The following is a 17,007-nucleotide window of genomic DNA, read 5'->3' as shown; positions in this document are numbered from 1 at the left end:
GTAGCGTACCTGGATTTCAGTAAGGCCTTCGACAAAGTCCCCCACGACCTTCTGGCAAACAAACTAGTAAAATGTGGGCTAGACAAAACTACGGTTAGGTGGATCTGTAATTGGCTAAGCGAACGAACCCAAAGGGTGCTCACCAATGGAAAGAAGTGACAAGTGGAGTGCCGCAGGGCTCCGTCCTGGGCCCGGTTCTGTTCAACATCTTTATTAACGACTTAGACGAAGGGTTAGAAGGCACGATCATCAAGTTTGCAGACGACACAAAACTGGGAGGGATAGCTAACACTCCAGAAGACAGGAGCAGAATTCAAAACGATCTTGACAGACTAGAGAGATGGGCCAAAACTAACAAAATGAAGTTCAACAGGGACAAATGCAAGATACTTCACTTCGGCAGAAAAAATGGAAATCAAAGATACAGAATGGGGGACGCCTGGCTTGACAGCAGTGTGTGCGAAAAAGACCTTGGAGTCCTCGTGGACAACAAGTTAAACATGAGCCAACAATGTGATGCGGCTGCTAAAAAAGCCAATGGGATTCTGGCCTGCATCAATAGGGGAATAGCGTCTAGATCCAGGGAAGTTATGCTCCCCCTCTATTCTGCCTTGGTCAGACCACACCTGGAATACTGTGTCCAATTTTGGGCACCACAGTTGAAGGGAGATGTTGACAAGCTGGAAAGCGTCCAGAGGAGGGCGACTAAAATGATTAAGGGTCTGGAGAACAAGCCCTATGAGGAGCGGCTTAAAGAGCTGGGCATGTTTAGCCTGCAGAAGAGAAGGCTGAGAGGAGACATGATAGCCATGTACAAATATGTGAAGGGAAGTCATAGGGAAGAGGGAGCAAGCTTGTTTTCTGCTGCCCTGCAGACTAGGACACGGAACAATGGCTTCAAACTACAGGAAAGGAGATTCCACCTGAACATCAGGAAGAACTTCCTCACTGTGAGAGCTGTTCGACAGTGGAACTCTCTCCCCGGGGCTGTGGTGGAGGCTCCTTCCTTGGAGGCTTTTAAGCAGAGGCTGGATGGCCATCTGTCGGGGGTGCTTTGAATGCGATTTCCTGCTTCTTAGCAGGGGGTTGGACTAGATGGCCCATGTGGTCTCTTCCAACTCTACTATTCTATGATTCTATGATTCTATGATATCAGCATAAATCATTTTGTTCCTTTGTGAAACAGAATCTGCCATATTAATGCAATGGGGTGTGATTACAGCACTTATGGTGGAAGTAAATACAAAAAAGTGGTGGGCTTATACTCAGGACAACTGAGGCACATACTATAATTTTGTCCTATGAAGAACATCTGAAACAGGGTCCCTAAACCTTAATTATAGTACCCACCACTACTTCCAAGCCAAATTTAAAGATAGCAAGTTCAATTGGGTGGTGGTTGTGATTGTTGTAAGGATTGTTTGTACCCACAGTCAGCCACTGCATTCAGTTATAACCACTTCTTATAAGTCTTCATTATCTACCACCAGAGTCCAGGAAATATTGTCATAATTGCATTTCTCTGTATCTTTTATTGTACAACACTTTGGGAACCTATTTTTACTGGAAAGTGGACTATAATACATAAATAAAATTTAATCAAAGTATTTACATGCTTCAAAGCTAAGTTGACAATATTTTTGTACACTCCCCAATGTTTAAGGCATTATGCAAAACTATCAACTGCTGGAGGGCCCCTACTGGGCCTATAGTTGGTTGGTCTCTCTGCAAGGCAGCTTGTTTTCTCTTTCAAACATCCTTTTTAAATCATTTCTTCATGAAATGAATCTCTCCTGCAGTGCAGATTTCAAAAGAACAGTGAAAGGAACATCACACTGTGTTGACGTTTCATTGCAGTATTAAGACAGAAGCAAGGGCTTTCTTGTGGGTAATCTTCTGAAGACAGCACGCCAAGGTGAACAGGGCCAAACTAGAAAGTGAGGGAACTAAACTAACATTCAAACCCATGGTTCGCATATAGCCACCTACTCCCATATCCATAATACACACACTTTTTATAAATACATCCATCCATCCTTAAATACAATTTCCTATGTTGCAATTATGCTTTGGGGGGGGGGGGGGCAGGCTTCCCTTTTGAGACTAACAGAATTTTAATAGGCTTGTGCATGGATTTTTTTAAAGTCTTTGGTTGGTTCGGTTGGTTCAGATACCCGTAATGGCATGGGTTTTACCACCATTTTTTTTTCTTTCGCAACAGAACAGCAGTTATCAAAAACCCAGCTGTTTTCAGTTTCTTTCAGTTACGGGGAGGGAGGTAGCCAATAGAAGAGAAAGGATCCCAGAAAAGGTGATTTCTTAAGCTCTTCCCTTAAACCTGGGTCTCCTCTAAATACAGAAGAGGAAGCAGGGTTTCTTAAACCCTTGCCTTAAATCTCAGTCTCCTGTAAATAAAGAATGGAAAGGATAGCAGGAAGGGGCATTTACCTGGGTTGCACAAGCTTAATTTCTAAATGTAGTCCCTCCACCTTTACGAGTTAAGCCTTTGTGGATTTGATTATTCACAGCTTACTCTATTCATTGCCACTTCTTCTCTGTTTCATATGCAACCAAAAATGTTCTATTTAGGCATTTCTAGGTACTCCACCACAATTCTATGATTAATGTTTGCCAGAGCCGTGTTGGAGAAGTGTTCTCTCAGGTTAAAAAAAACCATTTGGAATGTTTATTTCTATGTGCAGTCTGGCAACTTTCATAGGGATACTGCATACCAACCCCCATAAGTGAAATTGTTGCACTGGGTTATTTAGGAGAAGGACACAATGCCTAGAGGTAACAGAGACAAAGTGAATGTCACAAGGGTTCACTTTTCACAAGGTTATCATAGCAAGCTTTCAGAGAGGTCTACCTGTCTGGAGTTCGCCTCTTCCCGTTTTCGTTCACATCGAGAAGCAGCTCTGAGGAGTCAACAGGTGAGGTGGTGCTGGCATCCAGAAGCAGCTGCTCATGCTGAGCGAGGTACTGGGCGGGGTTCTGCTTGGCCAGCCTTGCACAGTGCAGGAGCTCCCGCTGGAGCAAGGGCAGATTGGCCTGAAGGGTCAGAGAAGCAACAGCAGAACATCCCTGTTACAAAGTAGCTCTACCAGTATTGCAGGCACAAAGATGCCCCAAAGATTCACCCAGTCACAATATTTTCAGTGATATCATGTGTGGGTATTTAATATTTTAATAATTGATCATATTTTGCCCCACTTCTCATTATTGATATCAGCATCTTTACCTGGAACCTAAAATAACACCATGGCAATAATATTAGATGAGCTTACAGGATGTGTTCAACAATACTAAACACCCATGTTATCTAGAAAGAGTAATGCAAAATTGCACCACTGAAAAGTGGGTTCTCTCAGCTATGATGTGCTTTGCAACAATGAACAAAATTCTCCTCTGTGACCATCTGGCCCTTCTCCAGCTGCTATGTACTGCCTCCGGCATAAATAGGTTAAAACACTGGAACAGGAGAGGGGATTTGAAATCCTGCAGTTCTCTCAGGGGATAGAGAGATCTCTCCCTTTCAGAGCACAGGATGGAAGGAGGAGAGGGAGAGAGAGGGAAGATCACACACACACACACACACACACACTCACACACACTACTTTTATAGCAATAAAATTCCCCCTGTCTTATTTTAGAAGTTCCAAAGATCCATCATATACACAGCAGGATACAGTTAGTAGTACCTTGCAATATACGGATACATGTGGATAATACCCACTAAATACAAACACATTCTTTTCCTCTTTGTGATACATTTGCATTCAGGAGATATGTATGTGTCCTTTCATGCACAGTAGAGACTCTAGGTAGAAGCAGATGGCTTTTTTCCTTTCTTTGTCAGTAGCCACTTCTCTGGTCATACCAAATGGTGTCAACTGAGTTGTCTGTGATGAGACTCCAAGCATTGAAATATTTCAGCAAGCAAGTGTTCCAGCAATTTGCTAGATGGATATTACATTAACATCCATGTCTTGAATCCTCTTTGGACTATCTAGTTCCATAATTGAATTCCTTTGCCATTCTTAATAGTTTGCCATTCAGAATGGCATAAGAATTCATGCAAGCCTGCTTGGATTCAAAACTTGTAGTTTCCAAAGTGAATTCCCTTCACTGAGCTCTCAAAATCTGTTCTTTAGAAGTAGATCCATAGTAAGTCATGGCATGGGCCATGAATTCAAAAGTTCCCAGATTGGATCTCTGGTATGTGCACCTCAGTGTCTTGAAACACTGCAGAATGGTTGACAGCCAGAAGGAAAGGAAAGTACCCCCCCCCCCCCCCAAAAAGCCATGTTATCACAAAAACTGATGGATCTGTTTCATTTCATCCATAATTTGCATGGAGTCAGGAAACAAACCTCTGCAGGGCTGAAAACACACTTAGAGGAGAGGGGCAACAGTAACTAAGGAAACAAGGATTGTGTTTACTTCCCCTAATTTCCAAGGGATCTTCTCCACCCTATTACAAATTAATGGGAAAACGTGTCTGCTACCTTGCGTTGTGGTAGAAAATCCAAAGAGGGGGAAGTGAGATACTTACAACCAGCTACTGTTGTTCCTCTCTCCCCTGCCACCTAATTTCACCACATAATTGTCCTCCCTCACCTAGCTGTCACTCCCCATAGAGAGAACAGTTCCACTGATTGCTATGGGGCATGAGCAAATGGGAGGCAAAGAGACAACCCCCTATTTTGTTCCTTAGTCCCACTGTCTGCAATCCCACAGGCACTATTTGATTAATTAACATCTTTCAGGAACAGGACAAATGTGCCTGAGATGAACCCTCAAATTAGATGGGAACAATTATCTGAGCTCAGTCAAGTATTTTCCCCTTGAAAAAAAATGAAGTAAATCTAAGCAGACTATCTGGATGCTCTATTCACTGGTCTCAGCATATGTTCACTTCAAATTTTGGTTTTTAGAATAAAATAACCAGTGCTTTAACCCATGCACACAGACACAATTGTGCCGTCTTTAAGACAGACACATTTCTGAATTGTTCTTAGGAAAATGATGTCACATGTCGGGCATCTTGCACACAGATGTTTTTTGACAGATGATTTTCTGGCTCAGGACCAGGAAAAGGCTTAATATGTGACTTAAGAAGAAGGCTAAACAAGCTCTATATTTCTAATATTTTATAAAATTAAATGAAACCAAAAGTACTGGGGGGAGGAACTGCAAACGTATTTTAAATAAATGTTTTGTTAACTAGACAGGAAAGCACCCATAACTATAAATCCGGACTGGAAATACTGATTGGAATATATACTAGGTACTTCTGTATGTTTACTCTTTCCTTTTAAAATGTAACTGAATAAGTAATGAGAAACATGTTCATGAGCATTTACAAATGTAGACATACAGATGACACAATACATTAGGTCTTTCACTTGGTACTCTGTTTAATTTAGTGATTCCATAAACATCTTCTGCCATTTTTTTTTTTAAATATGGTAATACAAAGCAATTTTGTTTGCTCCAATTCTGGTGCCAGATTAGGTAATTAGAATGGTGTCTAATATCCTTCCAGTAAATGTTCTTCCATAAATGCAAAATGGAACCAAGGGTCTGTGGGTTACATTAGCTTAATGAAAACAAGACTTTAATGCATATTGTTACAGCAGCATTTCAATGCACTTATTAAGGCCCGTGTTCCCACAACCATATGGTTTTTGTCATTAATGTCTCCTTTGAGGAATAGCACTAAAATTAGAAGAAGAAGAAAGAAGTTGCATCTTTGATTCCAGTGATCCTAAATAAATGATATGGCAACCATATGGTAGGAAGAAATGATGGAAGGGTCTGGAAATGTCCTTGTAGTTCCTTCCTTTCCAGTGTGTGTGTGTGTGTATTTGGGGCTTCCAACGTGATCATAATGATATTTATAAATACATTATCCTTATTAACACATGCAATAATGAACAAGAAACTACCTTGAGCTGCATTTGCATGCTTCTCCTTTACCCAGTAAACAGTTGTATAGAAAACTATAAGTGTAAAATCACCAGTAAATAACATTTTCCCTTCTTAAACTGAGGAGGAGCTTTAGTAGCTATGATGTTCCATTCTCTGAAAGTTCCTGATCTCTGAATGTAAGATGTTTCCATTAGGAGAAGGGCCCCTTCTGGTTATATAAGATTTAAGATCCATCTCCATGTTTTTCAGCATATTGCTTCCCAAATAATCCTTTGTGTTGAGGCAGACTGAATTCTTCATCCATAATAGGTGAAGAATAAATTCCGCCACACAAAACCCATTAGTTAGTAATAAATTTTGAATGAATAATAAAGCTGTTTTCAATTCTACTATAATTTCATATTCCCATATCCCCCAATGCATGCTCCTTTCATTGTATGTCTGAGGGAAGGGAACTGTCAAATTAACAATTTATAAGCTGCTCTATGAGAATTTCTAGCTGAAAAGTGGAATATAAATAAATAAATAAACAAATATTCAGAACAGCTGATATCTGAGGCACCTACAAAATGGATGTTACATCCTTCTCAGCTAAAGGAAAATAGCCAGAATAACAATAGTGATCTGTGATTCCACTGTATGGATGAATTAAAATTATTTCAATTGTCCCAGGGGGAAGAAAATAAAATCTTGGACATGAGAAGGAAATTGAAAACACTTCCTTAGAACACAAAACATTGAGAACACTTTGTTATAATCACTGTGTACTAGAGTTCCATTCTGGTATGCCAGATATACCAACAGTTGAATGTGGCAAATATAAAAAGCTATGATGAAACAGATAAATTATCATAGACATAAAACAGCTTTGTTGTAAGTAACACTCCAGCACAATTCTTTACACATGCTCAGAATCTTTCTTTCATTTACTGTTTTGTCACAATTTTCAGATGTGAAAAAAGTGGTAATTCAAAACAGGGCCAGGTGCTTGACTATGAAGTGTTTTCTAGAACACCACAATTTTAAATTTACTAAAGATTATTATATCTATAGCTGCCTATTACAATATCTCATAATTACCAGCCAGTGTGATCAATGATTATACTGACTGAAGATGATGGAAACCGGGTGCATTGTACATTGTAGAATTAATGCATTTTGTCACCACTTTAACTTCATAGCTCAGTGCTGTGGAATCCTGAGATTTTAAGTTTGGCAAGGCATCCACAATCTTTGATAGATAAGCCTAAAACTACAACTCCCACAATTACCATAGTAATTAGCCATGGAAGTTAAAGTGATGTCAAGCTGCATTAATTCTATCATGTGTATGAACCCACAGTCATGAAAATATCTGTTTGGAATATGCCAGGTTAGGGATTGGTGATCTGCCTGAAAAGCTCCATTCATCCAGCCCTTTTCACCTGCCCTTTGCAGAAATGCTTGGAAACAAAGATGGAAAAGGTATAAGAGCAAAGCTTGCTCTCCATTCTGTTTTGCTTTTATTGGTAGCCTTTTATATATTTGGTTTTACTTTGTAAATATAGTTATGTTCGTTGCAAGATGCTTAGGCACCAGTTAGTCAGAAAGGATGAGGATGGGCATTCTAAAATTTAAAGCCACACATATGCACTCACATTCACAGAAAGTAATCCAGAATCCCAAACCATAGATCTCTGTGGAGGATCTATTTTAGAAGGCGAGCAGGGAAATGCTTTGGGATCACAAAACGATCAAAGAGTCTTTTAAGAAGCTTTGGCAGCGTTATCTTAATCCTACACATTTTCTTGCACTTCAAACCTGAATTTAAGAGCACTTTCACCACGTATCGTTTTAAACCAGCAGCACATTTGATAAGAATACCGTAGCTATTTATAGGCAGTTAGCAATTATTTAGTGATAAAGCATTAAGGATACAAAAATAACTACAGAATCATATGTGGGTCTACTCAAAGACAGGTCCCAGAAAGTTCATGATTCAAAGCATGTTTGGTTCCTTCAAAATGTCTTACTCTCTTAAAACATAATAACCACAATAGAATCTCCACTGAGAACAATACATTTTGCCTAGGAGAAATGCTATTGGACAAGCACTTCCAAGTGTAGGTAATTCTCAGCATGTTGCAGTGAAAACAGTAGGGCATCTTTCTAGATGAAAGAAGAACCATATGATTACTAATTAATGCAACTGCCTCTTCTTGCCACAGATGAACTAAGACAAGGAACATGCGGAGAAATAGAGGGCAGAGACACATTGTAATGTAATGGTCTATATCAAGAACAGGAAACTGTCAGACATTAGAAGATTTTTAAGACCAAGTCAGGGGTTGCTGTGCTTTATGTAGTTTAATAGATTTGTTTAATTGTTTTATTAGATTTAATTATGTATTTTAATATTCCCATGTTTATTTCTATTTTAATATTTGCAATTTTTTGAATATTTTCAAATTTTCATTTCCTCCCTATTCTAATCCATATCACAAGTATAGCTGTCAAACAAGAACATCCTTAACGTGTATTTCTTAACATGCCTTGTGCATGATTTATGCTATCAATCACATGATTTGCTATGATTATGTGTACACATATGAAATATATGAACATTGTCTTGTTTTGTTTTTGCATAAGGAAAAGATAAAAAAGCAATGTTTTGTTCTTGGTAGACAAAAGAGACATGATGTGTATTTGTGGAGGGTGGGTATTATTTGCATTTTAGGACTTTTTTTGTAAAATTTCACAAAGGTTTGTTGCGTGGAGGTTTGCACAGCAACCAATGTTCTTGTTGCTAATGCCTTCAAAGAATGTATTGGCATTTTCACATACTTATAGTGGCGAAAACCCATGCAGCTGCTCTGTGTTGACAGGGTGTCAAAACACATCAAGACACCTTTTCTCACCAATAGAATAAAATTTGTGAATATCCTTTACATACCTTGCAGGCATTCCACAGACGTGCCCACATACACTAAAAAAATAGCACTTGATTTTAAAACATTGAAAGTTCACCATTCTGAATTTTGCTTCAGATCTGCCTTTATGCCAGTGTTAGAGGGTTTTCTAGGAATGACAGCCAACTTGCAATACTATATTACTGTCTCCAATCCCATAAAAAATGTAGTAATACTGTTTATTTGTGAATTGTTTGTTATGTAACATGCAAGCAAAGCCATCATTTCTTTCATCACAGACACAACCTTCCCTGTGCTTCTTCTGCATCTGGGCAGACTTTTAAGAAGTTACTTTTCTAAAAACAACTCCAATAACCTCTCCATCAAGTCTGGTTAGCTCTAATACCCCTGCCACTGCAAAAAAGTTACATCCTAGTAGCATCAGGGTCCAAATCTTGGAGTCTCCAGCTGTGCCAACCTTTACTTGAGGCCGCAAAAAGTACTGTGACACTATCAGTTTTGGGCGACCCTACATATAAATGGTACCAAGCACTGCATACAAGCAAGAACGCTGACAGATTTCGTAAGTACTTAGCAGTGAATCAGAAGAAAATAGTTACTCTAACAGAGGCTCATTCACTTACACGGAGAAAAGGAGCCCTTAAAACGTGAAATTCATTTTCCTCACTCTCTTAAAAAGCAAAACTGTAATACACATCTGTGACCTAGCAACAGTATGGTTTAAAATAGTTTCCAGATCAATGATCTGTGCAATACCTTCAAAAATGGGATGACAAAAGGTCGCAGTGGGAAGTTAGTAGCTTCTTGCAGTTTGGAATGAAATTCTTCAATTGTCAAAGTAGAGTTCTGTTGAATGAAAAAAACCAGGTGTAAAATGAATAACAGAAATATGCAGCAACAGAGATTAATCCTTCAATGCTTTTTAGAGAGAAATTATCTTAACTGTGGTATCTTAACAGCTGCATACATTATCAAAATTATTTGCATAATATAGAAAGCATCACACTTTAATTTATTATTATGGATAGGTAGTGATCCTGTTTACTGATGCATCTGTTCCACCCGGTAACAAAGTCTGACTAAGTTTTAGAACTATACTCTAGGGCTGGGGGGGGGGGGGGGGAGTGAGTGCTTTACTCCAAGATCATAGCTATATTATCCTAGAGTTGTGTCTCATTAGTAAGAAAGATAATGGAAAATCTACAACTAGAAAAAATGGACCAGGTGAGACTCCCACCACTCCTTCCTTTCTCCTTCCTTTCTCAAATTGATGGGCCATTCTCATTTCTCTTTTCAGAAAGCAGTTGGTCTTTAGCCACTGATATCATACTCCCAGGCAGTGGCCAATGTCAGAAACAGAATTTTCTGTTTAGACTACTGCTCTACATTAAATTTTTTAAGTTCAGAAGCCAATGTACCCAGAGTTTTGAATTCTTTGGCCTAGCCATGACTGTCTCCAAGCTGAACAGCTGTAAATTCATCATGAGGCATAGATGCCACACTGGAGCTAGTTGAGAGGACTGCTCCAAGTAGTTCAAGATTATTTGCTGTTTGTTCATGGTGGAAGCAGATAAAATATCTATGGGTTATGCTAGGCTGGGGACCCACAGGTCGAGAATCACTGAACTAAGGGGTGTAGAAGTATTTTCACAGGACACTATCTGTTTCAGCAGTGGACAGAAAAGCAATATGGCTCAGTGAGATGTAATATTCCAAACAGATGAATAGCTGGCTAAACCTCTTAACAGGACCACTGCACGGTGGAACATTTTTTTCCAGGTCTTACTTCCCATGAGAGACATCTAAGTGTGTTTAGCCACTTATCTCTCCTTTTGGCTAAATATAGGAGAGATCCAAATAAGACCAAAAAATGAAAATAACAAGCCACAACTTCATTGCTGTTTGCTTACCACAAGTCCTAGTACCAGAGTACGCACTCTCTCCCCAATCTCTGGTGAAATGTCATTGCCAAACTGCTGTAGTGTTGTAAGAAATCTCTTCAGTTTGCTAAGCTGTCTAGCTCCACAAGCTGGTGGTAACTGCTGATTAGCCAAAGATGATGAGGAGGAAGATGATGGGCCATTACTAAAGCCATTGGGTGGTGAAGGAGCCCCATTTAATGCAGTTGGTGAATGACTTGTGCCATTGGTTACTAGAAGCATGAAGACAAAATATTATTTACACACAAATACAAAAGCAAAACTTTTGGCACAGCATTTTCCTGACTTAAAATAGTTTATAAAATAGTATTTAGTTTGTGATTATTCTACTGGAAGTTTTTTGCAAAAAAGAAAGAAGGAAAGAAAAAGCATTTTATCAGCTTTCTTGAATAATTAACATATTTTAATGATATGATGATACAATTAGCTTCATGAACAGGCGACACAATATAAGTCAATTGCTATGGGTTTTGGGCTAAATCCAATGTTGGACTGGTATCAATAAAGGAATTGTCTCCTGCTTCTCTATGCCCCTGCAGTGCTTTACGTTTTCTGAAAAATGATTTTAGAGCATTTCTCAACCCTTCGGAGTTAGTTTTGTGGGCACCCTGGGCAAGGAGATGTTAAAGTGGAAAAGGAGGATCAGCCCTTCCTTGTTCTTCCCCATTTTTGTTGCATTAGCAGAAATTAATCATAGGATCTAGTGCATGGTTTCTTAATCCTAACCCAAGCATGTTATACTGTGTCTCTGCCATTGTGTGGTTATTAGGATGTGAGTTATTACTTTGCATTATCAATGCTTCCTAAGGTGGCTGAAAGAATAGGTCTTTATTAGTTGTCAAAATAAACTGGACATACAACCCATTGCAAGAGAAGTGGAATTTAAGTCATCCTCTGTTCTCAGTAACTGTGTCTCCAGTTTTCTGATTTTAGTAAGAGACCCTCCAAAGAACTTACATAGGTTTGTGGGTTGGTATGTGTTTTTAAAAATATGGTTGTTGGGGGAGTGTACAATGTAGACATTTTTATGATATTGAGTTAGTAACAGTTTAAAAATGTTCTGAATTTTAAATGGTTAATTTATGCTGTTTTCAATCTACAATGAGCATTCTCTGGACTTTGGGACAGAAAACCTCAATGAAAATGAAAAACCACAAATTAAAAATGCCATTTTATGTCTCTGAAAGAACACTTCTCTAGGAATACCTAGGTTCTCCAGTCATCCCTAAATTTAACTCCTGCTGGAAGCTGACACAGAATCACATTGGAGAACCTATAGATTCTCTCTAGAAATTTCTAGGTCCTCCAGCTTGACTAGAGGAAGTAGGCCATATAGTCCCACTAGAGGACCTGAAGATTCCTAGGGAAAACATTTTAAATCAAATCCATGAAGAATCAAATCCACAAAAGTAAAAACCACAAATGTGGAGGGATGACCATAGATAAAATATATCCGCTCTCCTAACAGATGTATAACATCCAGCTACCCAATAATAACAACACTGGTCATGACAAACTTCCTCAAAATTCACAAACAGTTAAAGCCTGGAACTTTGGATCACAGGAGGTAGAAAGTAGTTCATTCAAAGTGCATGAAATCTATTAATGTGACTCAGTCTCTGAACGTACAGATTGCTAACATATTAAAAACTATTATTAATGCTTTCTCTTCTTACTTTTGCTTAACTGCTTCAGTGCATAACAAAGAACAACCTTCTTTTATATAGTGGCATAAATTTTTCTTCTCATCCTTTCAGGTCTTTGCATCAAGCAACAATGTAACCTTTCGTACAGAAATCATATATGGAACAAAAGTATAATTACACGTTGTGGGTGTGAAAGAGCTGGTTCTTGGGGCTCCTTGGGTAGTAGTAGGAGGTGGCATTGTTGGGGGCGTCAGCCTGGATTGCGTCTTCACATCCACAGGTGAGTCTGGCATTGTGGAATGTTTCTCAATGCGATCTGTAACATACATTAAGTCTTTTTTTTAAAAAAAAAATATCCCCCTCAGATATCAAACTTTAAGACTGCAGCAAACATTTAACTAGATAAATATAGCATGCTTCAGTAACTCAAATGTGCTAAAGTCCTCCAAAAGATCGGAACTATTTTATTTGAGATAGATTTGGACATCACTGAAATTAAGATAGGTAAAGGTAAAGGTTTTCCCCTGACGATAGGTAGAATATATTACATTAGCCAGCACACATTTTGATGCCTCAGATGTTAGACCTGTTCCTAGGTGTATTTGACCTGCTGATTCCAAACAAGGCACCAATTTTACCCTATCAGCTCTAGTTTTTGAGATACAGAACACATGCCATATACCAGTCGTCATCTGCTCACTCATAGAAAATCATCATAACCACATATAAGAAATTAGAGCTGCATTGGTCTACCAATGCAATTTTCTGAATCAGGACCCCAAATAACCCTAGGAACTGGCCTCAAAACCAAGACACCAATACTTTTTTGATGGACTGTGTTATCTTCCATTCTCTTTTTTTTAGAAGAAGAAAAGTCCAGATGCAACCTTCACATGATGGAATTAGAATAAAAATTTCATTCAAAAGGAATGTAACATCCTCAGCACAAGACATGTATGCAATGAGAAGACAGTAAGAAATTCAATTATACTGAAGAAATTCAATAACTATTGTTCTCGTCTATGGATGAAGGCATCACTAGACTTCATTCTTATACTACTGGCCTTACTACAAACTACTTGCAAGTAATCCCCATGCAATTCAACAAGACCTAATTCCACATGAATAGAATCTAGATTGAGGATACAGTATCTGAAGGTGGCTTTGATCTAGCAGAAGGCATTTTGTTCATTCATAGTAAGATAGCTGATTGCTTCTGAGCCTCTCTTATCAACTCAAGTCCCCAATACTCAAATTAAGAACCCCTCCTGGTGGCTTACTCAAGATGTGTGAATTTATGATGTTATGTTGACTGTTTATTGCTTATGTTTTGTTTTGCACTTGTTGTATTTTGTATTTTGCACCACACCTTGAGTGTTTTGTGAGTTTTAAGCACTTTTTCTAGTAAAAAGCCATAAATGCAAACAACTCATATATACCCTAATGACCTCAGACACACAATGACTGGAAACACTGGTCTCATGCTGGAAGTGTTTTCTGGTGGATAGCTTCCAGCATTACCAACAAAAAAAACTGTGCAGTTTTACTGACTTTTATTCTTCAGCAGGATTTTGCTTTGGAGAAAAAGAACCAGTTAGAAAATGTAGCAAAGATACCTATGAAGGGAAACAATGTCTGAACTACCTGTCATACTGAAAAGCAATCTCAAAAAGAAAAAAAGTTGGGGACATATTTGTTTGTTTGGGGCCTATGGTATGTTTTTGTGGTTTTACTTGCAAAATAATATAATGATAATAAAATAAAATAAAAACAGTATAAAGTCTTAACAGTTGGGGCAAAGAATATTTATGTGATACAGCATAAAACTAAACACAATTGTCATCAAACTGAAATCTAATATCAATGGGTTATTCATACAAGTAAATTGGTGAAAATTGTAAAGAAAATAACAATTGAGCTTTTATTTCAAAAACAAGCTATTCTGTATTTAAGCATGTTTCTACTGACATTTCTGCTGTACTTATTGTTTCACATTTTCTATTTATGCCCCAATTAAATGTTGTATCTGTATTTATAATGCTTCAGACATGCTGCCATTTTGGCAGGGGTGATACACTATTACATTTATATAAAATGTATAACATGGAATTAAAAACCTATATAGGGAGCCTAGCCAGGAAAATAAATGGATCAAAATCTGAAAGCTTAAGTAAATATGGCCATATCAATGGGGTTTACGGTATGATTTATTTCATGGTTCAAGAGAGGAGGAAAAAGAAAAAGAAAAATTGTAAGATAAGCTCTTTGAAATTTCTGTAAGAAGCAGTGATGAGAACCAGTATACAAGTGGATGAAGAACAAAATTAATTTTTTTTTCTATACATAATCTATGGGAAAATTCTAATGATAGTACTCACTAAGATATAGCATCCCTGTGAAAGGACCATTATATCTGAATCCATCAAAATTAAATGATCTACAGAAAACCCAGCCCTCTGCTGAGTATTGTTTCTCTGCTGTATGTTCTACAAAAGCTGTTGAGCTAATTTTGTCTAGAACTTCTCTGAAGGAAGGAGATACTCTTATAGTGGACACTAAGACATGCTATAACACCATTTCCATACCATTAACAAAGTTAGTGGTATTTCTAAGACTAGATCTAAGAAATGCAGTGTTTGCAGGCTGGGGACAAAGTGTTAAAGTATCTACAAACACTGGTGGATGAGTATTGTAAACTGAACAAAGAAATGTTCTCTAAACAAATTGCTTGGCTTATGTTGTGATCAAATATTTAACATTCAAGGACAACAAATTTAAGAGTGGAGGAAAGGAAATGAGTCTGAAAATGTTAATTATTTTTCACACTCACCTCCACCAACCTCGGGGACATGGAAATCAACAGCATTCAACTTAGATTGTGAGAGAAGGAGAGAAGCATGGAAAAGAATACAGGCTCTCCTAAATAAAGGCAAATATTTCTGCTATGCCAAGAAAGGAAAGAGAAAGAGAGGCTTGCCAGAGCTGGCCAGGAGATAACATTGGCAACTGCTGGTCCATCTGTTTTTCATTCTGCTAACACTCATGCTGAAGTGTTGGGGAATGTATTCCAGGTATACAGATCTAAAAACATGTGTGAGGGAGTCGTACATGGAAGAAAGGAAGAAAGCCCTATTCCACCAAGGCTGCCTGTCCTCTATGAAACACAAATTCAAAGCATCTTCCAATTCAGGTCTTAAGGGCTTAAAAAGCAATTGCTACCCCTCCCTACCACATATATTCACAACAACATCCTTCTCCATTTTGTCAGCTATTGAAGGAATTGACATCAGAACAAGAAAAAATGGGACAAAGAAAAAAAGATTGCAAGATGGAACCTTGGGAAGCTTTCAAAGCCAAGAAACAGTTCACATTCTGCTATACAACATACCATAACCCAATTTTTATATGTATATGTATAAACAAACATACAAACACATCCAATATTTTTATTGTGTTGACTGAATGACATCTTAAATTCAAAGATCCTTTCCAAACAGTTCCAAATGATTTTGAATAAACTCTTGCATTAAGGTGTTTCCCCTCATTAGATGATAAACTTGTTGTTGTTGCTTGCCTTCAATTTCTGGCTTATGGCGATCCTAGGGTGAATCTATCACATGGTTTTCTTGGCAATATTTGTACAGAGGGAATTTGCCATGGCCTTCCTCTGAGGCTGAGTAAGTGTGTCTTCCTCAAGGTCACTCAATGGGTTTCTATGACCAAATGGGAACTCAAACTCTGGTCTCCCAGTGTCCTAGTCCAAAACTGAAACCACTATATCATGCTGGTTCAAGGTTTCCTTTGCTTGCTTCAAAATGTAAGAAGCCAGCCTGCTGCATTTGTGTGTCCTCTTCTCATTCTGCTGGGTAGGAGTTCAGACTTAAAATTGTACGCTTTTGGCACCATACTTAAGGAAAGTTCATTTTGTTTCAATAGTGGCCTTCTGCTTGGTTATTCTATTTTACAGGAAGTATTTTGGCTGGCGAGTAGCTCCAACTTCCATGAAATTGCCTTTAATTTACTAGAAGCTGTAAAAAAGGATATTCAGGTCTTCTTGTTCTTTCTTTATCCTGCTGCTTTTACTGCTTTATCGGTGTGATTTTTTTGGGATAATTTTGTGTTTTTTTCTGTAATTTTACTGTTCCTTTACCTGCCTCCCTTTCCTACCTACCAAGGAAAGACTGAATACAAATCTTTTAAAGAGTTAAATGTAATAAATTACATATTTGACAGTAATAGTCACCAAAGAATGCAGATCCTAGCACATGGGAGGTTCATGTGGAAGTGATGTAGGAGTTCAATAAATATATTACAGCAGAAACATGAATCATATGAACTTTTTCTTTCCATTCTTCAGTTTATGAATCATTACTGGACATTTACACATATGGAATGTATTCTTTTAAGCAGATACACAAAGGGGATAAGGCAGTAGGAAGCCTGAAGTAGAAAAAGGAATCATCTGCTTTGGAGTGTCAGGTAGAGCAAGAGTAGAACTTGCCACTATATTACTTGATGAGATGGATCCAAGATCAGATCTCAGTGGTAGATTCTACAGGCTCTTCAGATTAAACACTG

At 38.1% G+C, this 17,007-nt stretch overlaps 1 protein-coding gene across 5 annotated transcripts in view; it reads right to left on the bottom strand.

Moving 5' to 3' along the window:
• runx1t1 (RUNX1 partner transcriptional co-repressor 1) overlaps positions 1 to 17,007 on the bottom strand; it is a 179,063-nt gene that overhangs the window by 53,045 nt on the left and 109,011 nt on the right. For all 5 annotated transcript variants that reach the window (XR_010005918.1, XM_008108352.2, XM_008108351.2 and 2 more), the window contains 4 exons: positions 12,608 to 12,745; positions 10,754 to 10,995; positions 9,600 to 9,689; positions 2,870 to 3,051 (listed from right to left, as the gene is read on the bottom strand). Coding sequence is in view for 4 of the 5 variants with exons in the window: in XM_008108352.2 (XP_008106559.1) it covers positions 2,870 to 3,051; positions 9,600 to 9,689; positions 10,754 to 10,995; positions 12,608 to 12,745 (652 nt within the window). In the remaining variant the exon portion in view is untranslated. The remainder of the gene's footprint in view (positions 1 to 2,869; positions 3,052 to 9,599; positions 9,690 to 10,753; positions 10,996 to 12,607; positions 12,746 to 17,007) is intronic.

This window comes from Anolis carolinensis, chromosome 4 (genome assembly GCF_035594765.1).
Source record: "Anolis carolinensis isolate JA03-04 chromosome 4, rAnoCar3.1.pri, whole genome shotgun sequence".
In the NCBI taxonomy this organism is placed as follows: domain Eukaryota; kingdom Metazoa; phylum Chordata; class Lepidosauria; order Squamata; family Dactyloidae; genus Anolis; species Anolis carolinensis.
Note: the sequence above shows the minus strand (reverse complement) of the source record. Positions and strands in the feature narration are given on the sequence as shown.